This window comes from Enhydra lutris, unplaced genomic scaffold, assembly GCF_002288905.1.
Source record: "Enhydra lutris kenyoni isolate GAN:26980312 unplaced genomic scaffold, ASM228890v2 scaffoldscaffold2, whole genome shotgun sequence".
Classification (NCBI taxonomy): Eukaryota; Metazoa; Chordata; class Mammalia; order Carnivora; family Mustelidae; genus Enhydra; species Enhydra lutris.
Genome location: NW_019154086.1, coordinates 32915182 through 32942478, shown reverse-complemented (window position 1 = coordinate 32942478; position 27297 = coordinate 32915182). Strand labels below are relative to the sequence as shown.

At 44.1% G+C, this 27297-nt stretch overlaps 1 protein-coding gene across 5 annotated transcripts in view; it reads left to right on the top strand.

The window, feature by feature from the left end:
• LOC111151358 (potassium voltage-gated channel subfamily A member regulatory beta subunit 1) overlaps positions 1 to 27297 on the top strand; it is a 393149-nt gene that overhangs the window by 361252 nt on the left and 4600 nt on the right. For all 5 annotated transcript variants that reach the window (XM_022509353.1, XM_022509326.1, XM_022509336.1 and 2 more), the window contains 5 exons: positions 9145 to 9230; positions 10115 to 10235; positions 11933 to 12027; positions 20033 to 20153; positions 25055 to 25143. In XM_022509353.1, coding sequence (XP_022365061.1) covers positions 9145 to 9230; positions 10115 to 10235; positions 11933 to 12027; positions 20033 to 20153; positions 25055 to 25143 — 512 coding nt within the window. The remainder of the gene's footprint in view (positions 1 to 9144; positions 9231 to 10114; positions 10236 to 11932; positions 12028 to 20032; positions 20154 to 25054; positions 25144 to 27297) is intronic.

Below are 27297 nucleotides of genomic sequence, written 5' to 3'. Positions count from 1 at the left end.
GTGGAGTCTTTTGGGTTTTCCACATATAGTATCATATCATCTGTGAAGAGTGATAGTTTGACTTCTTCTTTGCCAATTTGAATGCCTTTAATTTCTTTTTGTTGTCTGATTGCTGAGGCTAGGACTTCTAGTACTATGTTGAATAGCAGTGGTGATAAAGGACATCCCTGCCGTGTGCCTGACCTTAGCGGAAAAGCTCTCAGTTTTTCTCCATTGAGAATGATATTTGCAGTGGGTTTTTCATAGATGGCTTTGATAATATTGAGCTTTGTGCCCTCTATCCCTACACTTTGAAGAGTTTTGATCAGGAAGGGATGCCGTACTTTGTCAACCATTTGCTTTTTGGTATCTCAGTGAACTAATCTGTCCTTCAGCCTCAGACTGTGAGCAATGAATGCTGTTCAAGGCACCTACCATGTGTTTGTTATATGTTTATGGTATTTTTGTTACAATAACCTGAACAGACTAAGACAGCCATGTTCTATGATAAAATTGGTGGAGCTTAACTGACAAGAGCAAAACTTTAAAGCTTTGGCAGAAGGAAGAAAATCTTTTTTTCTAATTTTAATGTCTTCATTTGTATCAGAGAGGTATCCCACATCAGGAGAAGACCCGTGTTCAAACTATAAAACTCCTTTCCTAAGCACTGACTACTAACACTGTCAGGACAAGAAATCATCTCTTTACCACCATTTAGTGTTAGCCAAATACAGGTGTTACAAACGGATAGTTTGGAATCACCTAGTTTTGGTAGGAAACAGTGGGGCCACATTTAGATTATACTTAAGGAAGAGGTATGATTTTATGATCTGTAGTCAACATACTTATTTCTTGGAGAGTGTCAGCAGGCGAGAGTAGAAAGATCGGAGGGGGTGGTAGGAGAGTTACAGAGAAATAATGAGGGAGAGAGATGTACTGAAAGATAAGAAAGCGATGTCATTGCCTTAGGCAAGTCACTTGGCCATTCTTACCGAGGTGTGAAACGAAGAGTTGCTCTTTTGCTAGGGTTAAAGAGCACCATGTCTGATGGAGGAAGAAATAAAAGTATACAGCATCACATAGCCTCCCCCTCCGTAGGGGGCGCTGATGAATGAGTGGAGTCCCCAGAGCAGTAGCTTCTCTCGGTTCAGAAAAGTCACAGCAATTTCAGGCTCTTACTTCAGGGAGCGGCTCTTATTTGCACATTCTGCAAATGGGATTTTTGGGTTCTGGAGTTTTATTCGGTTTGAGACGAAGTGAAAGGTAGAGGGGGAGGGAGGCATCACAGAGGAAGGCAGGGAAATGCCACAGAACTCAAATCCAATTCAATTATCTCTCAACCTCCACCGTTCTTTCAAGTTGGGGGTTAGGCTAATGATGGCCAAACCTTTTCACCAGTCTTACGTACGTGGTCCAAGGTCTTATTTTGGAACCTGGGGGTACTTACCAATTACTGTTTTTGTTTAGGGCCTTTGGACTTCAGGTCAAAGAGAGACTAAAAGTGTAAAAACACATTCCACAGTTCAGAATCAGGTTCAGAAATCACATCTGGGCAATCTCAGAGGCTCAGTTCAAAGTGTCTAGAGTCCAAAATAACAACGTTTGGCAAAGCAGAGAGGTTGAGAACCACATGCCCTTTGGGGACAGGTTAGCTGCAGGGTGAGGACAACGCGCTGTCCTTAGAGACTTACAGCTCCATTCTGGGGTTAGTTTTGAACAAAGTTTAAATCGAAAGGTTTTACTGACTTGACTCAGTCCATGAATTGCTTCGTAGTCTCTTGAATCTAGTCTGTTCTGATCATTTTGGCCTATGTCCTGATCCAGAAAGCTTCTATCTGTGAACCATCTTGTGAAGACCACTTTTTCTCTGAGCTTCAACAGCTCACATGAAGACATAATCCCTTTTCTGGCTCTTTTTTTCAGAGAGTCATCAAATTTAAAGTCTTTCTTCAAGGAGGCAAAAAGGTAGCTTACGCTTCCCAGGTCGTTCATATACATCATGAACCATAGTCATCACGCATTAAAAGCAAACGGATGGATTCACAGACCTGTACCCCTGGGGCTAATAATACATTATATGTTAATTAAAAAAGAAAAAAGCAAACGGATGGATATAACCACACACAAGGCATTTCATGTTCACAGATGCATGGTGGGATTAAGCAAATGCCCTGTTATTTTTCTGTCCCCAACCCACCTTCTCCCGCAGTGCACAACATACAAAGCAGCCTAGAACTTCAAAGCTAGAAGTGGCCTCACAGGTTCTCTGCTGAGCACTTGCCCACGTGACTCTGAGCCTCAGCTGCTTCCCCAATGAAATGTGGGTTAAGATATTTTCCACCAAAACGGTTTTTAGAAAGATTACCTATGTGCTCAATTAACATCAGTCTGCTCACTTGTGTTGAAGAAACTGAGATTCAACAAGGTTGAGGGAGGCTCCCAAAGCAGTGACAGTGATGGGACAAAAGTGATGGGTCTCCCAAATCCCAGTGTGTCTTCTGGGAGGCAAAGGAAGTCTGGCTTCCCTCAGACACGCAGTAAGGCTAAACCTGACGTACTCCATTTATAGGTCTGAGTTTCCATTCCTGTGAAAAAGGGTAGTCCTCTGTCTCCAGACACTCAGCTGAGCACTGAGAGGATCCTCCACAGCCTTTATCCACAGGATAAAGGATGCATAAAGCAAGGAGAAAATTCTAAGCCACAAAGAGATACCATTATAAATGCACCACCACAAGTTTCTGAAGTTAAATAAGCAAATGAATGAAGGAAGTTAAATAAACAGCCAGTTTGGAGGGAAAACTGTGCCCAGGTTTAGACCTATGTTTTCTAAGTGTCTGTAACTCCTTGGAGGAAACCAAGTCCCTACATTTTCCCAGTGCCTCAGCCTCCACCATAGTCCTCTCCTCTGGGAAAAAAAAAAAAAAAAAAAAAGGATCTGGGGGTGCCTGGGAGGCTCAGTGTGTTAAAACCTCTGCCGTAGGCTCAGGTCATGTTCCCAGGGTCCTGGGATTGAGCATCGGCTCTCTGCCCAGCAGGGAGCCTGCTTCCTCCTCTCTCTCTACCTGCTTCTCTCCCTACTTGTGATTTCCGTCTGTCAAATAAATAAATAAAATTAAAAAAAAAAAAAGGATCTGTTAGCAGTTAGGTTGAATCATGTGAATGACATTGTCAATAGTCAACCATTTCTGAGCTCTAAAAATGGCAATTTCATTGGTTAAAAATATTTGTGAATTAATCTGTAAATGTTCATGTTTTAAGGTGACACCTTTGCTTGATAGGGATTTTTTCTTTTTTTTAATTATAAAATATGATAACACATTTACAGGAATTTTCAGAAGACTTGGAAAACAAGAGAACAAAATTACATATAATTCCACCATATAGTATAATTATTTTGTGTATTTAACTCTTAGCATTTTATAAACATAGTTGAAATATTTAGAATTGTTAAAAATATTGAGGTTTTTAATTACACCTTAAAACAATGAAGAGAAACCCACAATGGATTATCTGTAAGGTTTCTTTTGTTTTTATCATTCTGTGTCACTATGGCCAGATTGAGTCCATTTTTTAATCAAAACACTAAATTCTGCATGTTTTTGTCTGAAGTTCTTATGGTTTACTGTTCATGCAGTATAACTATTTGCTTACAACTTTTAAAGGTCAAAGGAATGTTTCCCATGAAAGATGGTTTAATGTCAGCAACTATCTTTTTTGGATGACGGCCAATTTAAAAAAAAAAAACATGTTTATCAACACATTTTTGCACTCAGTTTTATGAAGTCCATTAGCATAAAATGCATATTTGAACACAAAGATAACCTACATTACTGAAAGAAGAGTATCAACTTTTCTTTTTTGTAACTAAAATGTTAGAAACTGAGCCTATTTGAGAAGAAACACCAGGGCCATATCCTGCTTCTTACTCAGTTTGGGTTACAATTTTAGAGTCACGAATTGATCTACACACATTATCTTATCTCAGGCTTTGAAGAATTCCACAGGATCAATATCGTCCTCACTTTACAAATGGAGAAATGGAATACTCATAGGAATGAAGTTGACCTGAAACATTCATAGAGCCAGCTGTGTGCTAAGGATACAGGGAACAAGAGAGAGCTTCCTGTGGCCTGTGGGTCACAGAGCAATGATTATTTCAACCTGGAAAGGAGTGCACGGGGAAGATTTAACGAAGTTTTTCGGGAGTTCAGATAGTGTTTCTCAAACTTCGCGGTTTTAGAGCCGATGAAAATAACACAAAGGCCTAGGCTCATTGAAGGAGGCTAGGATCTGGACCCTTCTGCCATTCATCAGATTCCTCAGGTGATTTCAATTCATACCGAAGTGTGTGTATATGCGTGTGGGTGTGCGTGCATGGACGCCTACATGCCACAGTGACTGTTTACATATGTGTAGAGTAAATAATTAAAGGTGAAATTACAGCATGAAGCATTTAGACGAAAGAGCAGAAGAGGAAATGTAGGAGGAAGTTGGTACAGCCTGAAATGGCTTACTTGGGAATGGTATAAAGCAGTGGTTCTCAAAACACACCAGGAAATCTTGGAGGGCTGCTTAAAACACAGACTACTGCGCCCCACCACCCACCCTGAATTTGTAACTCAGCAGGCGCAGAGCAAGACCTCAGAATCCGCATTTCTAACAAGTTTCCAGCTGCTGATGCTGCTGGCCCAGGGGCCAGACTTTGGGACAGTGGGTAGAGACAAGCGCAGTAGTTCTAAACCTTGACTGCACTCTAGAAAAGTCTGCAGTGACTTTTTAAAGCACTGACGATGGGGCCTCAGCCCTAGAGATTCTGACGCAATAGAACCTTGGTGGAGGGCAGCGTAGTTTTTAAAGCTCCCTCCCGGGTGTTTTAGTGCACAGTCCCAGTTGAGAACCATGGGTGCTCCGGCCTCTGGAATAGCAGAGGGAGTCCCATCCAGTCCTGGGTTGCCAGATTTAATCTTGGTTGCTGTGTCTCTTTTCCCAAAGGCAGGTGCATGCAGTGCTTGTAATAATCTCCCTCACATCCTTTTCCCACCTGGAATCCACACTCTGATGAGGATGTTTCTGAAATGCATTTCCGTGAACAGGAGTAAAACCGGCTAGACTCCGCGGATTTTTTTTTCTTTCAACAATGCTGCCCTCTTGTGTTCCTAAATAGCTGAATGGCGTGAAAGCCCACTTCAGCCACCAGGATGGCAATTTCCAGCTACAAAGCTAAACAACTCAGGGGGTTTTTCTTTGAAGTTCAAAAACAACAACAAATTTAACATTCATTAAGCTTAATTTTTAATCTGTGGCAGCTCCTCGATTCTCCCACCATTTTCCCCTGCATTCAGTGCCGCAGCCTCCTCCAAAGATAAGAACTACGGGCATTTTCTTCTTCATTCCACCAAACCCTTCTCTGCAGAGCCAGAAGCACAACCAATCAGGGAGCAAGAAATTACCACCAACTAAAGTTTCTGGGTGCATTGGAGGGTCTCACATAGGCTCGTCCATACTCAGAACCATTCGTTCTCACCTTGTCCTTCTCACACACCCACCTCTTCTTCACTTGATTGATAGCTTATTAAGATTAGAATTCATCACACGGGGGCTCCCATGTCTCCCCACAATGAGTTCGACACACCTTCTGGAGCTCTGCCCTCTGGATGCTGGGTCTTTTGCACCTCACAGGTACTGCCCGCCCTCCGTCTCACTTGATCAAGCCTCCCTCTCCCTTTCCCTCCTGCCCCAGCCCCCAGCTGGGATCATCACCGAGTCCCTCTTTTGAAATCACTCCCAATGGCATGCAGGCTTATTTTTAGGTCTCCCATCTTTAAAATGAAACTCTCATTTGGCCCTAAGTAGCCCTTCAGCTACTGAGCCATTTCTCTGCTCCATTCACTTCCATACTTGGAAAGAGTCTACTCAGGTTGTGTCTAAAGCCCGTCCTCCCCCTCCCCACCTCTTTCCTCTATCTGCTCCCACCTGGCTGTGTTCCCATGGCACCACTGACACTGAAACGGCTCTTCTTGTGGCCAGCAAGGGTGTCCCTGGTGTGTGCCAAAGGCAGCAGACACTGCGTTGTACTCTGAACGCTCAGTGTGTTCCATTCTGTGGGCACAGCTCCTTCTCCAAGCACGCTCTGCTCTTAATTCTGCAACATCTCATGACCTGGCTTCCTTCCTACTCCTCTGGCCGCGATGAACCGGAACCCAGCCCTCCTGGGCTGGCCTGTAGAACCTTCTCTGTGTCCACGACAGACTCCCCTTACGTGGTCTCATCCATTGCTGTGAATTTAAAGACAACTTATAGACTGATCAGTGATATATATGTCACCTCCAGCCTGGGTTGCTGTCCCTGTCATTTGTCCACTGATTTCTACTGGACATCTCCCCCTTAGTATCTCACAGACATCCCCATTCATCGCACATTCAAAGAGAAACCCTTGATTTTTCTCCCCAAACCTATTGCTCCCTCAGTCTTCCTTATCCCTGTAAAGGACCAGATATCTGGGAGATCGTCTTGATTCCTTCCTTTCCCTCACTTGCTACATTCAGTCCAGCCTCAAGGTCGGTGGATTCCACCAAAATATATTTTGAATCCATCCTTGTCTATCTGTCTGTCTTTACTACGACCAGCCACCCTCATCTCCTGCCTGGAATACTGCAATTCCCTCCTCAAGATCTTCTTGCTCCCTTCAGTCCTCCCCTCACAACGGATTCCCTACGGCAGAGTCAGAAATAGTGTTCTAAAATGTAAACTACATCCTCTTGTAGCCTTCCCACTAAACTCTGAATAACATACTAACAATATGGTTTGCCCTCTGCCAACTGTCTCTTCTACCCCTGTCCTCCTCCCTTACTCAGCTCACGCCACAATGGCTGCCTTCTGATTGCTAGAGCTCTCTAAGCTCTGTCCTGCACATGTTGTTCCATCTGCCTAGAATGAATGCTCTTTCCTTGTTCTTCACACGGCTGGCTCCTTTTTTATTCCTGATGCCTAAACATTACTCCTCAGGGAGACCCTCTTGACCTCATTCCTTATCTCAGACCCCAGTTTGTTTTCTTCACAACACTTCACGTCTTGTATTTACTTCCTTGTGTACATCACCCTCTCCCCCTCTCAACTCTCAACTTCCTGAGTCCAAGAGCTCTGTATTTGTTTTGCTCACAGATGAACCCAGCAACTGGCAGAGTCCCTGGCAAATATTAGGTTTTTAATATGTGCGTGTTGAATGAGAGAATGAAGGTACAGAAAGAGCCACAAGCGCCATTTCCTCTTACTGCTCTCATCAGAGCCTCAGTGACGACCGGCCACTGAACTGTCCTGCGCTCAGCTTACTGATTACAGAATAGAGACGGGGCACCTTGGGTTCAATTTATCCTCTGTCAACCTCACCAGTGTTTGCCAACATGTGTGATTCACCACAATATCCCCCGCCCCAGCGCTGCGGACCCTTAATGAATACTGCTGATGAAATGGGCCCCTCAGGGGCACCTGGGTGGCTCAGTGGGTTAAAGCCTCTGACTTCGGCTCAGGTCATGATCCCAGGGTCCTGGGATCGAGCCCCGCATCGGGCTCTCTGCTCGGCAGGGAGTCTGCTTCCCCTGTCTCAGCCTGCCTCTCTGCCTACTTGTGATCTCTGTCTGTCAAATAAATTAATTAATTTTTAAAAAATGGGCCCCTCAGCTCTAAAGGAAGTGGGGTGTGAAGTGAAGGGGGCCGGGGCAACCACGGAGGGGTCCAAACAGAGTGAAGGCTTCTGGGAAGAGGTTTAAATAATGGCTCTCTGCTTCCAGAAGTGTTCACCATAGGCACTCATTTCCAGTAGTATGATAAAAGGAAAACACTTCATAGAACTTTCTTGTATCTCATTTGCTTTATAAAGGGAAAAGGAACTTATAGTTTGAGTTGCTGAGTAATAACTTGATATTTGGGAGTCTTTCTCAAAGAAAGAAAAATATTTTTCTTATAAGCCGAATTCTACCTCTGTTGACTAGACAATGGTGAATAAAAGCATTCCCATCTTCCAAACAAAGAAACCAAGGGCAATTTAAGAGCCAAACAAGCCAGGAAACCAAGTCCCCAACCCTGGCTGTCTCACTCTATATCCTGTCCCTTACCAGCTTAGACAGTGCTTGCTTGTGAGAAATAAAATAAGAATACATCCACCTCAACTCAACTGTGAGACAAGGATTTGATTTTTCTGAAGGACATGTACTGTACAGGTATTATTAGTAGGACACAGAGAAGTCTGAGGCCTGCGACCCTTGAAAATATTAAATGACCTGGCATCCTGGGTGTTTGACCCACTTTGTGGGAGAAATCCAGCCATGCCTTTGGCTTTTTACACCACTGAACTTGAGGCTTTCCATGCTCTCTGGTTTTGTATCACATCTAGCTGGTGCCAAGAGGATTAGCTCAACTCCAGCTCTCTGTGGAAAGGATTCATTCTCCTGTTTAGGCAATGTGATGTCAACCTGAAAGAAGCCGATGAGCAAACTCCATGGGGCCAGAAAGCCAGCCCCGGTGAAGTGCATTACATGGATGTCTCAGAATAAAGTTAAGTTTGACGTGGTCAAGGACAGGGTGTGCCACTGTGAGCTGGGAGCCACTGTGGCTCAGCTGTTTGTGCAGCATTTAATATGTTTATCTTTCTGCTAAACATATTGTTGTTGAGTCATCTCTATTACACAGACACCCTGTGTGAGGCCCAGCTCTGCAAATCCAACACACAAAGACAGGCCTTCTATCCTCAGTGACCTTACATTCTGCAAAGTCAAACTAAATGCTTCCTCTTACTTCTCACTTCGGTAAGGTACCCAGTCTTTGAGAAAGGTTAATCATACATTCTTTTATAGGGCAGCAACCATGAAGTAATAGAAGTCAAGGAAGAATTTAAAAGTGGTCATCATGTCTTTAATATCATTTAGTAGTAGAGCTGCAAGCTGAAAATGGAAAATCAGTTTACTCCAAAGAACCAGCAGCCTCCAAATCATCAACATTTCTTGTTAGACTATTATGTTGTCACCAATGTCCAAGTAATTATTTTAATAAAACAAATAATTGCATTAAACGTCTAAGCCATGGGCGGGGGGTGGGGGTGAAAAACACACCAAAGATCACGTAACTCCGAAAAGCAGAGAAACTAATGAAGTGCTGTTTGGCCTTCTATAGAAATTGTTCGAGCCATGACACATGTGATAAACCAAGGAATGGCGATGTATTGGGGGACTTCTCGGTGGAGTGCTATGGAGATCATGGTAATTTCATTTCTATTTTTAAACGGCCAATACATACTTTATTGCTGTTTTTTCAGATAATGTGTGTAAATTACAAGACCTTTTGCGAACTTTCCTAACAATCACGATGACACTAGAATGCTATGATTGATTCTGTCATTTCAGGGATGGATATGGGGTGGGGGTGGATCTCATCAGCTCAGAATACAGCAGGGAAGGTGCAGGTCTCTAGCAGGAATCATATTCTAGCTTGCTCTTCGGTGGCAAGATACAATGAATAAAATTCATTGTATGAATGAATTCATGAATTTCCCAGCTAATGAGATACGTGAACAAAACAGTCTGGCTTCCTTTTTTAAAAACTGTATTAAGTAACTGTACTGTTTATAACCTGTTAATGACACATCATTTCTATATGTTAGTCTGCGTTGTATTTCTTTAGAAACCAAAATTGGTATTGTCACGGACTATTATGATCCACATACAGACTAATTTGTCCTGGACTTTACCCAGTCCAGACCCTCCCCCAAAATAATAAGGATTTCCCGCATTTGATATTGCTTGTAGTGAGCCTGATGGTCACAACTTCGCTTATTACTTGGCATCCTGCACGTTTCTTGGTTTGTATTGATTGCATTAAAATGAAGTTTTCTCCAAACTGAAGGTTGCTGGGGGTGGGCAGAGAGGGATAGGGTGGCTGGGTGATGGCCGTTGGGGAAGGTATGTGCTATGGTGAGTGCTATGAAATGTGTAAGACTGATGATTCATAGACCTGTACCCCTGGGGCTAATAATACATTATATGTTAATAAAAAAAATAAAATGAAGTTTTCTCATGCATATGAAACACAGAGTAGCCTTATTTCTCATGAGTATAAATTCAGTTGCAATCTTATTTCTCTCTAGGAAGCCTATTCCGTAGCAAGGCAGTTCAATATGATCCCACCGGTCTGTGAACAAGCTGAGTACCATCTTTTTCAGAGAGAGAAAGTGGAGGTGCAGCTACCAGAGCTCTACCATAAAATAGGTAATCTTCACCATCAAAGTTGCTAATTATTTTTAACAATAGGAGTATCAGTCATCCGGAAAAAAGTGTTACCGAAATGCTTTCCTTAATGGTCCTAATTAACATAGAGATTGTGTCAACTATCCATTTCAGAGTCTGGAGAAGAATCAGATGTGCCCACAGGGTGGTCTATAGGGTATTACTGATGAAATCCAAGGGGCTGTAAATTGTGACTGGTGTATAAGCTGTACTCAGGAGGTGTTAAAAAAAAAAGCATATAGAAAGAAGGGCAGAAACAATAAATAAACTCATTTTTTTCATAGGGTGCTTCTCTAATCAAAGTATGCATTTTTGAGTAGATTATAACTGCCTTTCCAAAAACAACTGTGGATCTATACATCTCTATCTTATCCCCTGTGCCTGGAACTAAGTTAGACCTGGGAGTTTAAGACTGCCTGACAGCCTAGCACCACCTGTCTGTGTAGGTAAATGTAATAAATTTTTGGATATATATATATCCAAAAGCAACTCAGAAAAATATTTCTATTGTTGACTTCCATAAAGTCAACATCTACTGAAACATCCTTAACAATAAACATGAAGGGCTCTCAGGTGAAAAGCCTCTTTCTGATCCCAAAGTGGCTTCTTTAGAGCTCCACAGACTCTCAAGCCTTCCTACATCATTAGCCGGAGTGTTTTCCATTATAATATATGTGCACCTAGAAATGCCACTTATGGGGCGCCTGGGTGGCTCAGTTAGTAGTATGTATATGAATATATATATATATATTCTTATGTATAGAATATATACACAAGAATTTTGGACATCCAGGGGTGCCTGGGTAGCTCAATGGGTCAAGCCTCTGCTTTCAACTCAGGTCATGATCTCAGGGTCCTGGGATCCAGCCCCACATCCCACATCAGGCTCTCTGCTCCTCAGGAAGCCTGCTTCCCCCTCTCTCTCTGCCTGCCTCTCTGCCTACTTGTGATCTATCTCTCTCTGTCAAATAAATAAATAAAATCTTAAAAAAAAAAGAGAGAATTTTGGACATCCAAAAAAAAAAAAAAAAAGAATAAGACCATCAACAGCAATAAGGATCACTGGCATTGTTAGCATTTTCTTTGTGTTTCGTGTGCAGTAGGCACTGTGCTGCCATGGACCAGGCTCAGGGGACAAGTGAAGCACTGAGACATTCTCCTGTGCAAGTCAGTGCTGGTCTCTGAGTATAAAAAGAAGCATCCATCTTAGACTCCAGCAAAGTATGAGTGAGCCACGTTTTTAGGCTTGCTTGGCTTGAAAACAAGGCCCGCTCCCTATAACCGAGAGTACATGTTCAATTGGCTTATACAAATGAACCACAACCTATAAATAACTAAATTTTAGGGGTGCCTGGGTGGCTCAGGTGGTTTAGCGTCTGTCTTCAGCTCAGTCATGATCCCAGGGTCTAGGGATGGAGTCCGGCATTGGGCTCCCTGCTCAGCAGGCGGTCTGCTTCTCCCTCTCCCTCTGCCCCACCCCACCGCTCGTGATCTCTCTCTCTCTCAAATAAACAAATTATTTTATAAATAGATAAATATTAATGGAAAGATGTATGCTGGTATTAACTTACTTCTCTGACTTGCTGTTTTCCTGTGACTAACCGAGTCCTGTTTTAAACACTCTCACACTTTTAATCTCCGTTTGCACAAGCAATTTATTCCGTTTTTTTCTTCTGTAGGAGTTGGAGCAATGACATGGTCTCCACTTGCCTGTGGAATCATCTCAGGAAAATATGGAAATGGAGTGCCTGAAAGTTCTAGGGCTTCACTGAAGGTATTTGCCCCCACTTCTAGAAAAGAGTCTGGGGATGGGAGAGGGGGATGGAAAAAGTTTGAACAGAACAGCTCTGCAGCAGCCTGTGGCTTCCTGGCTCAGGCAGAGCATGGCCTTGGCCAGGCCAGTGTCCTCAGGCGGGCTCCCCCAAGCCCTGAGAAGGCCTCTGCTCCAGGGCCAAGTATCAGTCAGGCATTCATAATCTGTCAGCACAGAAAATTCTCCTCCTCTGTGGACTGGGGGAAATGCCCACTGCCCTGGTTGGGTTTATAGGGCTTAAATCCCTACACTGTTATTTGTTCTTATGTTCAAGAAAGCATTTCATTCCTCCTTGGAAATTGATGAAATGTAAAATCCCTTTTCTTTGTAAGAGGATCTATTTTTACTTTTCTTGACAAAACAATTGGGGCAAACCCATTGTAGCTGAGTCGGGCTTGAGGGGGATTGATGTTGGGGGGGGGGGGGGGGGGGGGCAAAGAGGGAGGGTTTGGGAAGCAGATACAAAGCCAGGCAAGCCTTGTCTCTGGGGTTCAAGGCTGGTGTTTTTGCAGAGATCAAAAGGCCACAGAGTCTTACAATTTAAATTCTTCTCTGAAACAGAAAGATACTTGACATCACTGACATAAAATTATTTCGGTTCAGAACATCTTGATGATTAATTTATTGGAGAGTACTCCAAACATCCCTCATTAACAACGTGTCTATTTTTAAAAACTTGAGACAACGTGTAATAACATTAGAATCACAAATGGCAATGTCAAGGGAGAGAGAGAATATTGGCATTTTTAAAAATTCAGACATGGCAGAGGGCCCTAAGGAGCAGAAATCTGACACAGCCTCTTGTTTCCATCTTGTTTCCAAAGTTGGCAGGAGGACAGCCCAAGTTAGGCCTGAACCACCAACCCTGTAATCAACTTGCTGGGACGACTGTGACCTTCGCTAATCAGAACCGTTTCAAAGCTCTAGGTCTCCCACTCCTTCTGCTTGTTACAGTTGACCTATTAGCTAGTTTGTTCTCTAAAATAATACCTCCTAAAGCATGGTGACTTGCCTATTTCTAGCTTGGCATTATCACAAAATATAATTATCCTAGAATATTAATTGTGCTCTTGCTTCTGAAAATTGCACATTATTCTGAACCAAGTTTAAATAAGTTAGCGAGGAAAAACTATAAGCATCCTATGGAAGAAGATATGAAAAGAAAAAGGCAAAAAAGAAAATGAAGAAGAAAAGGAAGCATTGAAAATTGCAGTTTTACTGGGCACCTCCTATGTGCCAAGCATTGGGCTAAGCATTTTTATTCATCTCCTTTAATCTGTACAAATTAAATGGATACAGATGACTCTTAATCAGGTGTGGCTAAGCATGTTGCCTTACATTTTTTCAGAGACTTTTTAAAAAGATTTTATTTATATGAGAATGGGCGAGAGACACAGAGCACACAGAGGGAGTGGGAGAAGCAGACTCCTTGCTGAGCAGGGAGCCCAGCACAGGGCTCAATCCTAGGACCCTGGATAATGACCTGAGCTGAAGGCAGACATTGAACTGACTATGCCACCCAGCCACCCCTTCAGAGATGTTTTTAAAAACTCAAAGTACTTCCGCACATGCTGAGTACTGGTTCTCAGACTATCCTTATAAGAGGGTAAACCTTTCCAGATGTAGAAACTGAGCACGAAGAGGTCAAATAATAATCCAAGAGCATAAACTCATAATAGTTTATACTAGAACCCAGGTTTCCTGGCTCTGTTTATCTCCCCTGAAGACATTTCTGTCTCCCTACCAACCCAGGTTTCTAATGGAGGAAGAAGCAGCTGAACTGTACTTGGAGCGTAAGATTGGCTGACCTCTGTCATTGTTTGGAAGCAGTTTACATACAGCAAACAAACAAACAAACAAAACAAAAAACCTTTCACACCTTTTACAAGTGAATTGACAAAGGAGAAAGTAAAAAAAAAATTAAAAGTAAGGAGGTACAAAATATTGAAGGTGGCTAAGTCCAAAAGCAACTCAGAAAAATAATTCTATTGTTGACTTCCATGAAGTCAACATCTACTGAAACATCCTTAACAATAAACATGAAGGGCTCTCAGGTGAAAAGCCTCTTCCTGATCCCAAAGCGGCTTCTTTAGAGCTCCACAGACTCTCAAGTCTTCCCACATCATTAGCCGGAGTGTTTTCCATACTAATATACGTGCACCTAGAAATGCCACTTGCGGGGCGCCTGGCTGGCTCAGCTAGTGTAGCATGCAGCTCTTGTTCACAAGGTCATGAGTTTGAGCCCCACACTGGGCATGCAGCCAACTTAAAATGAAAAAATAAAATTGCTTTTTAAAAAAAGGAAAACCATTTCTATAAAATAACTGAAGCAAAAAATATAAATAAATAAAAGCTAGAAAGCTAGGCAAGTAAGATAAATAAGCTGGCAGCTTTTACCTCCCCCCACCCCAAAGAGAATAAATGGCTGGTGTTTCACATCAGCTATTCTAAGTATACCAATAAAATAGACACTGATATTTCATGCTGTTGTACGTACTGAACTTGTATTTGAAAGATATATTAACATAGCGTGAACCTATCTAGGGGTCTTTTAGAAAGTATCAGAACCTGGGGGTCTTCTGGGTGGCTGCATCTGGTCCGCCACTCTAACAATGACTTCTGTATCTTTGGTCACCACCTCTGTGTTCACTGCCTAGCTGTACACTACTACTTCTTCACATGTCTGTTAGACATCTCCCGTGGGCATTAGTCATACCTAGTGGAATCTATCATCACCCCCCAGAGCCTACCCTTGCTTCTTCGCTAATCGTGCCTCCACCCTCCATCTGGCCATCCCAGTCAGAAGCCAAGGGTTATGTCAGACTGAGTCCTCTCCTCCTTCACTCTTGTCTGGTGGTGCCCCCACTCCTCCAGACCACCTCCTGACTCTCAGAGCCCATTCCCTGCCCAGCCCGTGTTCAGACCTTCATCATTTCTTCCCTATTTTGCTGCAGTAACCTCCCATCTGCACTCTCTACTTTTTTTTCCTTTTGTCAACTATTATGTCCAATTATCTTTCCTTTTGTCATCACTGTGACCAATTATCTTTCTGAAAGACTAATCTGACCATATCATAACCCTGCTTAAAATCTGTTATTCACTTCCCAGTCATTGCTTATAGGACAAAACCCAAACCCCATAGAAAAGTATTCAAGGAAATAACTTTGGGATCTAAGTGGTGCCCACTTTTCCGCTCTTGTCTCTCCCCATGTTATATCACTGTACTATTCATCCAAAAGCACTGTACTCTCCTTTGCCTCCCACAAATGCCCTTCTTTTCATCTTGCACTGGAGCCCCTCCTCATCTCTAAAGACAGAGCTTGGTCGTCTTCACCTCTTTGAAGCCTGTCCTCGCTTTACAGAGCTGAATTATTTGCATCTTCCTCTATTATTCTGTTAACACTTCTTACAGAGAATTTGCAGAATTCTCTCATTGCAATCAATCAAATGTAATTCAACTAATTTCATCAAAGAAGAGGAACATATACTCACTGGGAAGGCTGGAATGGGGATGGTCTCAGGGTTGACTCAACCATAGACTTGAACATTGTCAGGACGCTCCATCGCCTCTATTTCTCTCTGCATGTGGGCATTGTCTTCTACTGCAAACGAGTCCTCTCCGTGAGGCCAGGAGTGGGAAAACTGGTGTTTGCAGGTTTACATCCTTACAGACATGTAATGTGAGAGCAGAGACAGCCATCTTTCCTTAGGTCTTTGGTCCAGAGAAGACTGGCCAAGCCTGGGTCATGAGCCAACCTGTCAGACCAATGACAGTGGCCCAAAAGGTAAAGGGCTGTGACCAGCTCCTGTCATGCACCGTCGTTAGGGGCATTTTCCATAAAGAAGTGGTACAAACATGGCTTCTGAGGCAGTCAACAAGAGAGGCACCCCAACTACAAAACACTCTCCAAGCTACCAGACAGTGATTTGTGAGTATCTCTATGACAGACGCTGAAACTCAGAGCCTGGCACATGACAGGTACTCCATAAATGTTTGTTGAATGAGTGCAATGAGCCATAACGTATTATCAAAGTCTGATCAACGGACCAGGTGTGTAGCTTTTAAATAGACATTTTAAATAGAAATGAAAAGTGCAATAAAATTTATGGCCAGCTCTTTCCTGTTGCTGACAAAATGTCTTACAGAAAAATCATAAAAATATGTAACACCCCCGCCTCCCGGTCAAATGAAAATAGGAAGATGCAAACTTAAATCAAGGTGGGGGAAGAGGGGCAGTTCGAGTACTCCAGGCACTCATATTAGGAAACTAAATGCATTTCACAGCCCGGTGTGATTTCCGAAGGAAATTTTTTAGCTTCAGAAGTTTACCTAAAGATTTCCACCTCAGCATCAAAGACTGTGCTGCTCTTCTGAGCCAAAGATTTTGAAGTTTAAATTATAATAGTCAGCGATCTTGGATGCTAAATTATTCCAAGACAAAGTCCAGAGATGAAATGTGACTTATTCTGTCCATGGCTTTATAAAGTTGCTGCCTGAGTTTCAATCCATTATTAAGGGACAGCCAACTGTGGAGGCTTCAGGGCCAGACCCACAGACCACTCCTACCCCCAGCGTTAACTGTAAAATCGTCACAACATGGAGAGATGGCAAAGAAAATAGGCTTTAGGAAAATTCAGAGAATTTTGTGATTTACATATAAAAGCAATAGCCCCCTAATGTGTGCAGAAAAGCTCACATTTTAGTTTGGCAAATATTTACTGAGTATCTGGCCAGTACTGGGCTCTGTGTTGAGTGCTGAGGGTACGGGGAAGAAGGCGACAGTCCCTGCCTTCCAGGAAGAACTCAGGCACTTGTTAGGCAAGGTGAAGAAATGAATTAGGAAACCGTGTGGGCTACAAGCACTGCGGAGTCACACAGGACTGTCCGCAAGGTTGTAGTGGAATAAGGAGGGGGTGTCTGTGCTCATCTGAAACGTTGCAGAGCTCTATTTTGTACTCTGTGAAGCCCTGGTTGCTCAGATGCCCCCCTCCCAGTCAGTCATACTGGCAGGGCCCCCCTCTGTGGCAAGCACTGTGGCAGGACTGGAGACATTGAGATGAACGAGAAGACCATCCCTGCCCTCCTCCACTTAGTTAGAAAGATCAACTCGTGACCAAACCACTGCAGCAATGGGGTAAGCCATAGAATAGGGCGGGAAGAAAAAAAATCAGCTTTTGATCCATGGATGACTGCCCAGTCCACACCACCACACCCACCACCAGTCCTCTTACAAAGAAACACTGGTTCGCTTCCCTATTTATATTTTAATTAAGCCTCCTCTCCTCTCTATGCTAACAGTTTGCCACTTGCAAAGGAGTTAAAGCTATTTATTTCCCAAAACGCTTTTGTTTCCTTTGGTATGAGGAAAAGTGGTATAAATACTATGGCTCTACTTTTTCTAAATCCTAGCCTGCTTATGTTTCCCAGTGATTAAAGCAGTGAGGTTTATAGTGCAGAGGGTTGGGGGAGTGACTCAGTAAATGAATGCTTGACGTTCGTTACTTTCAGAAGTCTGTCTCTCAATATGTTACGTCTGCACGTGTGTGTAAATGCACACATACACAACAAACTTGTAACTCGATCCTAAGAGTACGAATGCACTCCACATGATAAGGTTTCGAAAACAGAGTTCTAGAAGTGATAGATAAACCAACCATTCCTTGCATGTGCAGTATATATTGAAACCAGGAATGCAGCTAGTTAGGACAAAAAGCAGTCATTCGGCTATTGGTTTGCAACCATTTTCTTTTTTCCTTTGAAGAACACTGAGCTACTGGTCCCCTGAAAGGTGTTATGAAATTAAAGTGAGGGTCAGTAATGTTTTCCCAGTGAGGACAGGGGAAGTAAGTTCAGGGGCTCTCTGACCCAGCACCCTGTCTACCCAGTACACAGGTGTGGTCAGGGAAGGCTCCTGGGCCCTGATGGCAGTGGTCATTTTCACAAGGCCCAACTCATCACCGCAGGCACCAGCTGTCTTCTCTGGAGGGGTGCTCCAGGCCACCCTTCCTCCTGGAAGCTGAGGTTTCCCAGAGCTGAGGCTCAGAAAACTCTTGGCCATGTCCCTAAGAAAACTCTCAAGTGAGGAGCCAGACCATAAGCCTTTGAGATCTAGGAAGCAAACAGAACTGGGGCAGCTTGCCCTTTTTCTTTTTCACATCTGCAAAATCATTCCAAAAATCATAATATAACATAATGTGGTTACCCTTTTCTTTGGAAATATGGCCTTAGAATGAAGAAAAAAAGGACTTAAAAAACAAAAGCAAGCAGCCTATTGAAATCATGTGGGTGGAGTGTCTGTGAGGATTGCTGTCTTTGGGAAGGTAAAGGTCTGTGGTGACAATTATTTCTCAACACAACGGATAAAGTCCACATTGCCACAGAAGGGGATGTTTCTATTAGTTTCAATAAAACCCATTCTTATAACTATTCGTTACCTTTGGATGTTGCTGCTCAGTGCTAGTTAGTTAGTGTTCATTCTACTGTCCCTCATTTCCTAGTAAGAGCAAAATCTTCTGGAAAAGCAAGGCACTGAGATGTTCTAAAAGATAAGTCTCCTTAGGAAATTAGCTCACTTTATAGGCTACATATCAGAGTCAGTCTCTTCTCAGAGGTTTTACAGAAGAGGTTCCTGTTCTGAATTTCCTTACCTTTTAAAGTTTCAATTGCTATACAAAAGATAATACACATTAGGGATAGTCTTTATCCACTTTAAAATCTTTAAAAACACTCTTGGGAACCTGTTAGCTATCCTCTTTCTGCTTCTAGGAAGGAGCTGAGAGCTCACAGGAAGGCCCTGCTGTGGGGCTGCCTAAGTGGCTCAGTTGGTTAAACACCTGTCTTCGGCTCAGGTCATGATCCCAGGGTCCTGGGATTGAGGCCCGTGTCAGTGTCAGGCTCTGCTCAGCACGGAACCTGCTTCTGCCTCTCCCTCTGCCTGCTGTCTGCCCCCCCTGCTCATATGTTCTCTTTCTTCCCTTTCTCTGTCAAATAAATAAATAAAATCTTTAAAAAAAAAAAAAAAAGGAGAAGAAAAAGAAAGAAAAAAAGCACCACTGTAAGAACAGGAAACTGGGGGTGGGGGGGCACCTAGGTAGCTCAGTGGGTTAAGTGGCTGCCTTCAGCTCAGGTCATGATCCCAGATGGAACCCCACTGTTCTCTGCTCAGTGGGGAGTCTGCTTCTCCGCCTGCTCCTCACCCCACTTGTGCTCCCTCTCTCTCTCTCTCAAGGAAATAAAATCTTAAAAAAAAAGAGAGAGACTGGCAGTAAATAGAAGGCAAGAGGGAGAAAGATAATTTTAAAAGAATGTTAAGATAATGGCTTTCTTTGATCAAAGTTAGCACCCCACTTTCTTGACAAAAAGGAAACATAGTAGACCTTGGTGAAATGTCAGTTTGATTTTTTTTTTTTCTACATTCTCAAATTGGGCTATGCAATAAGAAACATCCTTTCCTCCACTAAGCAGGCAATATGTAATTGATTGTATGTCAGAATTTTAATAATAAATTTTCCTGTGTGTTGATGGATTTGAATGGTGACTATTAGTCAAAATCAATCTGTCTTGAGCCAATAATCAAGGAGTGAGACCATGGGGAACATTTCTTTGCCGGAAAGCACAGGCTTCGGGTCACCACGAAACATAAAGTTAGGGAAGAAGATTCAGGAATTCACCATGAGGGTGCTCCTACTTTATTGATTTAACAATCTTTGCCTCAAACCCTTACCAGACACTAACTTTTAAATTCTCTTCTCCTGGGGCACCTGGGTGGCTCAGTGGGTTAAAGCCTCTGCCTTTGGCTCAGGTCATGATCCCAGGGTCCTGGGATTGAGCCCTGCATCGGGCTCTCTGCTCAGCAGGAAGCCTGCTTCCTCCTCTCTCTCTGACTGCCTCTCTGCCTACTTGCACTGTCAAATAAGTGAATAAAATCTTTAATAAAAAAAAAAATTTAAATGCTCTTCTCCCTAGTGCTACCAATGGCTGAAGGAAAGAATTGTAAGTGAAGAAGGCCGAAAGCAGCAGAACAAGCTCAAAGACCTTTCCCCAATTGCTGAGCGTCTGGGATGCACACTACCTCAGCTAGCTGTCGGTAAGAAAACTACCCAGGAGGGGAGGCTCTGCTGGATCACAGAGGAGAGTTTTCATGTCCCGGTCACGATAAAGGAGCTAGTATCAGGGCAGACTGGTTACTATTATCTAAAACAAAGTTTTCAAAGTTCCCTGGAATTGTCTACATGTTAGAAACACTTCCTTCCTTCCTCTATCCCTTAGAACACCGTTTAAATGCGAACAAGTGAAAACACACATATCCTCGTGGTGTCTGGGGTGAGTGCCCCTCAATGGTGCAATGACATGCATTTCTCCTGGCTTCATTTCCCCTCCCTGTGGAAGCTAAGGTGCGGCTGGTGAGAGGCCAGATGCAGAGCTGGGGGTTGACGGGGGGCCCAAGGCTACCGCCCCATGGAAGCCTACCCTAGAGGAGCAGCTTCACTCTACAACTTCCTGAGCGGCCATGAAAAGTGACCTTCTAACACTGTGGAGTTGATGAACCATCATGGTCACCGGTACGGCTGAAAACTGCCATGTGCCAGTGCTGTCCAATAGAAATAGAATGTGGCTCACATTCTGGTGGCCATACTAAAAAATTCAAAAGGGAATAGGTGAACTTAATTTTAATGATGGATTTTATTTAACCCAGTAATGGCCCAAACATTATCATTTCAAAACACAATGACTATAAAAAGTTACTGAGATACTTTACATTCTTTTCTTACTAAGTCTTCAAGATCCAGAACGTATTTTATACCTACAGTACATCTCAGTTCACATCTCCAGTAGCTACAGGCGGCTTGGAGGTGAGGCTTTCGGCTCCCATGCTCCATAGCAGCGCTTTATGCTCACGGTCTCCTTAATCATCAGAACAATCCCCTGAGCTGTACGCTAGCACTTGTCCTATCTTACAGAGTAAGGAGTATTGGTGATCATTACCTCCACCTTACAAACGAAGGAACTGAAGGGTTAAAAAAGAGAGAGAGAAAGAATCCATGGGGTGGCTAGGAGAAAAAGAGTAAAATGGGTTGCAGATTTCAGAAAAAGATTCCCAAGTTTTAAGAAACAGCAGGAATTGGGACTAATCTAAGAAGAGATAAGGAGATAAGAAGCCCAAGGTAAGTTCTACGAAAACAACGTAACAGAGTAATTGTTAGATGCGAGATCCTTCTGTGGTTGGAAGGCAGGGAATGGCTGCAGCTGTAGACAGACAAAAATGGGGGGTAGTTGGGGAGAGGGTAGGGAATATCGTTTACCCAGGTACATATACATACATACAGGACTTGATTTAGTCCTTCCCGAAAAAAAAAAAAAAAAGGTCAAAGAATAATGTGACTATTAGCATCCCTATAGCTTTAACAAGCACAGTAAAAAGTACTGGTCATTTGACCATGAGCAAGTTATTTAATTTGCTATCAATTTTTTCATCTATAAAATGAGTATAACACAGACCTTATAAATCTGTTGCGTAAAGGAAAATTATATATATAAAGCAAAGAGTGGGTGCTCAGTAAGTGGTGATGATGACGATGATGATGGTTTTGCAAAGAGACACCTTGGACCTACAACTCCACCAACTCCTAGCCATGACCTGCGGTCAGAGTGACAGAGAAACATGAATTGTTGTAAATATGGTTTTGGGTGGGAATGTGTAGTGCGTTTTGAATTTAGTTCTGAAAGAGGACAGCGTCCTTCTCAAGAGGAAACCTTAACCAGATTTAAACTTTCACTGGATGTTAGATATACATGAAAGACTCGCTACAGCCTGAGTTTTAGTTAAAACAAGCTTTGATTCTCCCTTTCCTCCCTCTGTGCCCCCAGATGTCTTGCTTGCCTGTCATTTTTTCTCTTTCTTTATAAACAAGTAGTTTTGCTTTTAAGCGCAGAACTCTCAAACCAAGAAATTATTTCCAGACATATTACCTTTGATCTGCTAGAAGGGTGTAGGGGGAGGGGGCAGTCCTTTGGCAGGAAACAAACCACTTGAACCCAAGTGTGGGCTGGCTCCCACGTCACACACCTTCACGGGAGCCAGCGTTTACACTTTGCTCATAGGCTTTCTGGATAGGGCTGTTGGTGACACTTGCTAGAATCATCTGCATGTGTTCTCTATCACGCTGGCCACTTCTGCCCAGTGGGTTCTCCTATGCCCTACAGCCCATGGGGAAAATGGCTGTTGCTGACATTAGGTAGTTTAGGGGCAATAATTTTCCCAGCGCCCTGCTTTGACCTCAAAACTTTAACACCAGAGTCAAAAGAGTTCTCTAAGCCCAAAGCAGGAAACAGTGCAGCCGGGGGTGGAAAAAAGTCCTGGATCACTTGGCGTTTTGCCTTTATTAGAGTACTTTGCCCATGTGGAAAGATTTAGTGATTGCCCCAAAAGGCCAGAGCATGGTAACAGCTTAAGAGTATCCATTGCAAGCCCTGAGCAAACGAGGCAGAAGGAATACTTGGGGACACCCATCAATTATCCACACCTGTGTTTATTCAACAAACATGTAATAAACACCTACTATGTGCAGGTACTGGGCTGGGCGCTAAGCATCCAAGTGCAAATAACACGTATCTCACAGCCTGGTTGGCAAGTCAAGAAAATAAAATAGATAACTTTAATACAGTGTTGTATTAAAATAATTGAGAAGGACACAGAGGATTATGGAAGTTAAGTAAAATGTAGGGGCTCCCAACCCAGCCTGGGATTCAGGGAAGGGCTCTGGGAGAAGGCAGTACCCATGAGGAGACTCAAATGGCAAGTAGGTATTAGTAAGCAGAGGGACATTCCAGGCCAAGGGCACACATGAACAAAGGACTTGAGGAGAAAAACAGCATGATGTTTGGGGACAGAAAAGACTTACCAACAGTTCAGTGTTGCTGAAGCCAAAAGCTTAAGGCCAGGAGTGAGAAGACATGAAGCTGGAGAGGCAGGCTCTTGAATAATTTGCCAGGATGAGAAATGAGAGCTTCGTCTTATAAGACAATGATGATGTCAGGTGCATGTTGAAGAACTTTTAACCAGGCATGACACGATCAGATTTATACCTGGAAAAAGCGCGACTTGATGTGTGACAGATTCTGGGGGAAGGGGAGGGGAAAATCCAGTCAAGAGGTGGGAAAACCAGCTATGAAGGAGAGACAGTGAAGTCCTGTATGAGGACAGTGGGCAGTGGAACCAGAGCAGCCATTCTCAAAGTGTGGTTCCACAGCCACAGGATGGAATGCTCTTCAGCAATAAAGAAATATTTACTAGTAAATGCTATTAACATGGGTGAACCTTATAGACATTACACTAAGTGAAAGAAGTCATACAGAAAGGACCCAGGTTATAGGATTCCATTTAAATTAAATGTCCCGAAGTCATAAAATTTATAGGGGTACAAAGCAGATGAGTGGTTTCCTGGGGCTGGGGGTAGAAAGGGGATTAACTGTAAATGGTGATGGTTGCACATTTGATAAACTTAGGAAAAATGATTGAATGATAAACTTTAAATGGGGAAATTTTACCTCAACAAAGTTGTTTTCAGAGAAAGCATGGTCCCTGGACCAGCAGCATCAGTAACCCCTGGAAGCTTGTGGGACATGCAGCTCCCTGGGGCCCCCACTCCAGCCCTCCCCTGTCCTTGTTTCACGAGCCCTCCAGGGGATTCTGATGCATGCTGCAAAGCGAGAGCTACTGGATTACAGAAATATTTAGAAGGAACAATCAACTAGACGTGGCAATTAAAAGGGAATGTGGGTTCAGAAAAAGGACCGTTCCTAAGGCTAAACACCCTGGTTTGGGAGTTAGAAGGCCAAGTTGCTTGGTGATGGCCCCAAGATGAGACTGGGAACCCAAGACAGACTTAGTAATACACAGCAAGCGATGTGCGGTGCCTGTGGGGGGCCCCCAGCAGGGGGTCTGGCCGACAGTGTGGGTAGGCGTCTGCAGAGACCTCTAGTTACGGACATCTACCGTATCCACAAGGAGGTTCCTAAGGAACTTGGCTTCTGACGTGGTAAGGAGACTAGAGGGCTAAGGAGTCCTCTCAGGGAGTCCAAACTAGCCTTTTGGACATTTAGCCAAGTATGAAGGGTCAGAGGAGGCTGATTTTAGAATGGGTGGGACAAATGTGATGAAGGAGGTAGTAAGAAATTTAAAATTCAGGGAAAGTGAAAAATGATGGATGCATCAAGTCCAAGAAAGGCAACAGGAATTGGATCCAGGGCAGACTTTGCCCTTGAACAGAAACGAGACATATCATCTTCTGAAACTGGAGGGTGTGGATGTATGCTTGAGGGTTATTGAGGAATACCGCACGTGACAGAGCTCATTTTCTACATACAGTAGGAAGACAGGTCATCTGCCAAGGAAGGGACGGTGCTGGATAAGAGGGTTTAAGGGTAGAGGTTGCCAAAATGGCAGAGGAAGGAGTGGAGTGAGTTGAAGGCTTGTGAGCGTTAAGTAAGCAGATTATCAACAGGGGCTGAATCTCAGAAAAGGAAGGGAGATCCTGAGTCTGCGAGATGTATAGAATCAAAGAACAAGACACCCAGGGTTACATCCATATGTAACATGAGGAAAAAGAACATGAATAAGAAGGAAAGACAGGAGACTGTGGGCCAAGACGGAAACAGGAATACAGACGTCTGCCAGGGAGCAGGGTCGGGTGTTTTCAGGAGCAACGGTGTGTTCCTGGGGTGGAGAGCTCTACTGGATACCCCAGCCGTTGGGCGAGTCCTCATGCAGAGCGTGTGTGCCCTAAGCCCTCAACTCGAAAACAGATTCTACTGAACCCTCTCCAGGACAGGGGTTGCTGCTGAGATTTTTAATCCTAGGGAGCACCGTCTATCTTCCCCCCAAAGGTTACTAAGTTTCAGTTGCAGCAGTGGGGGTTAAAGGGGTTTAGAAGCTAATCAATAAGCAGAAGTGTTCTGACATCCTGACCACATGTTCTTTCTTCCCAGCATGGTGCCTGAGAAATGAGGGTGTGAGTTCCGTGCTCCTGGGATCCTCCACTCCGGAACAACTCATTGAAAACCTCGGTGCCATTCAGGCAAGTACCACGGCCCTTCCCCCCAGGCTCGGGGGGATAGCATGGTCCTCTGCAGATGTCCCCAGGCAGTGTCCCATCTCTCTCCACCTCTGTTCTTGTGTCACAGCTTCCCAAAGGCTACCTGTTCCTAGTTTGGGGGTGGTGGTGTGTGGAGAGGATGGGAGTGTAGGCGGCAAAGGCGCAAGCAGCAACATGTACCTGGATCCAGGGTGTCCTCTTATTAAGAGGCGAGATTCTCAAAGCTCATGCTCCAGGATGGGTTGACGGACAGTGTGTTCTCAGACACAAACAACATGACACCGGGCAACTGGGTTGCCAGGCCTTACCATAAAAACATGCTTGAATCACTGGACAATGTATGTACATCCTTTACTCGTTAGTTCTTTACCCCCATTATTTGCCAACCTACACTGTCAGCCGCACCCCCCCCTTCTGCTCCCAGAGCATCATGTGTTCCTCCCCAATCACAGCATTTATGATCGTGTAGTAGAACCTGTCTTCCCGGCTGGACAGGAAGCTTCCTGAGGTCCGAGACCTGGGTCTTTCCCGCATCTCTACTGCTTTTCCAGTTCCTAGCATTTGTTGAATGAACGTTTCCCACATCTGAAAGAGGAAATAAGCTCAACATTCTATTTTGGACTTCCAGGATCACATCTTCCCTAGCAGCCAGTTCAAGACTATCACCCCACTCTGTCCCCCCGCACGGACTAGAACTGGTAGGAGCCCCGCGGATGTACTCCGGGAAGCCAGTAAGGGCAGTGAGAGGGGAAGTGGAAGAGAGACGTTCCTGGGAGTTCCACCTGTGGAGTGGGTGGGCTACTGCGACCAACCCCTACCCCCAAAGGCCACACCTCAGTCCTGAGCCTGTCCCACTAGCAGCCCGAGGATCCCGAGGAGCCTGCCCGCTACTCTTGCCGCAGCCACCACCTGCCAAAACAAGTATGGCTGTGTATTTTCCTCTCGCTCCCTGGGGAACAGAATGGTCTCTCCCCTGCCCACCTGCCCCTCAAGCAAGCCCTGTGAACCCTCCCAAAAGGAAACACATGGACGTGGGAACAAACGTGATTACACTTACAAGGTTTAAAACCCTCTTGGCAAAAAGCCCCGGATGTGCTGGGAGATGAACGGTGCCTGCCTCCCTCCCACCGTCGCTTTCTCAGGGCTGTGCAGCAGGGTAATCACCTCTGCCCCTGCCACCAAGAACCCCTCCCAGGCCCCCAGCTCCTCCTGGATTCTGTGGGCTCCCATCCCTGCATGGGGAATTAGGGGATGGCTCCCTCTTACGAAAACCACACCTACCTTATTTTCACTTACAAGCTGGGAAAAGACGAGGAATGACAATGGAGATACTAGACATATAGTCTGTACACAGTTGAAATCCAATGATTTCAATTCCATTCATAGTTCTTATCTATTATACGTTTGCACCACGCTAGGCAGAAAGAGTACTGACGGAAAAAACAGGCCTCTGACCTCACGAGCTCTCAGGTTGGCTGAGAGCGAATTCAGGAATCTGTCCCTTAGTTCATTCAGATCTCTCAGGGCCTACTATGTAACAGGCACTGGAGACACCATAGGAAACAAGAACGATGCCATCCAAGCTTCAAGTTTACATTCCAGTGGGAGAGGCAAGTAATAAACATTAAATAATTTCAAAAATATGCAGACTATTAAATAACTAAAGAGGGTCCTATGATAGAGACTAACTGAGAAGAAGGTGGGCCTACTTCCGGTGCTGTTTTTGCCCAAGGCCCCTCCGGGATGCGTGTATGCTAAAGCCCGAAGAGGAGAAATGTGAAACACCCAAGCAGGAGCATTCCAGACACAGTGGGGAACAAGTGCAAAGGCCTGGAGATGGGAAGGAATTTGGATTTTTCCAGTAACTGTCAGCCTAAGGCTAATGCTAATGTGGTCAACGTGTAGTGAGCAAAAGGGACAGTGGGTGCCCTGAAGTGGAGGCAGGCAGGAGAAAGACTTCATAGGACATTAAACAGGTGAGTTTTGTCGTACATGCAACAAATCCTTGGGAGCTTTTTTAGAGGGACATACTGTTATTTGAACTTTTAAAGATTGTGCTGGCTGCTGTGTAGAAAGTGGAATAAAGAAAGGCAAAGGCAGTTTTCCTAGTGACAGGAGATGCTGGCTGGGAGTAGC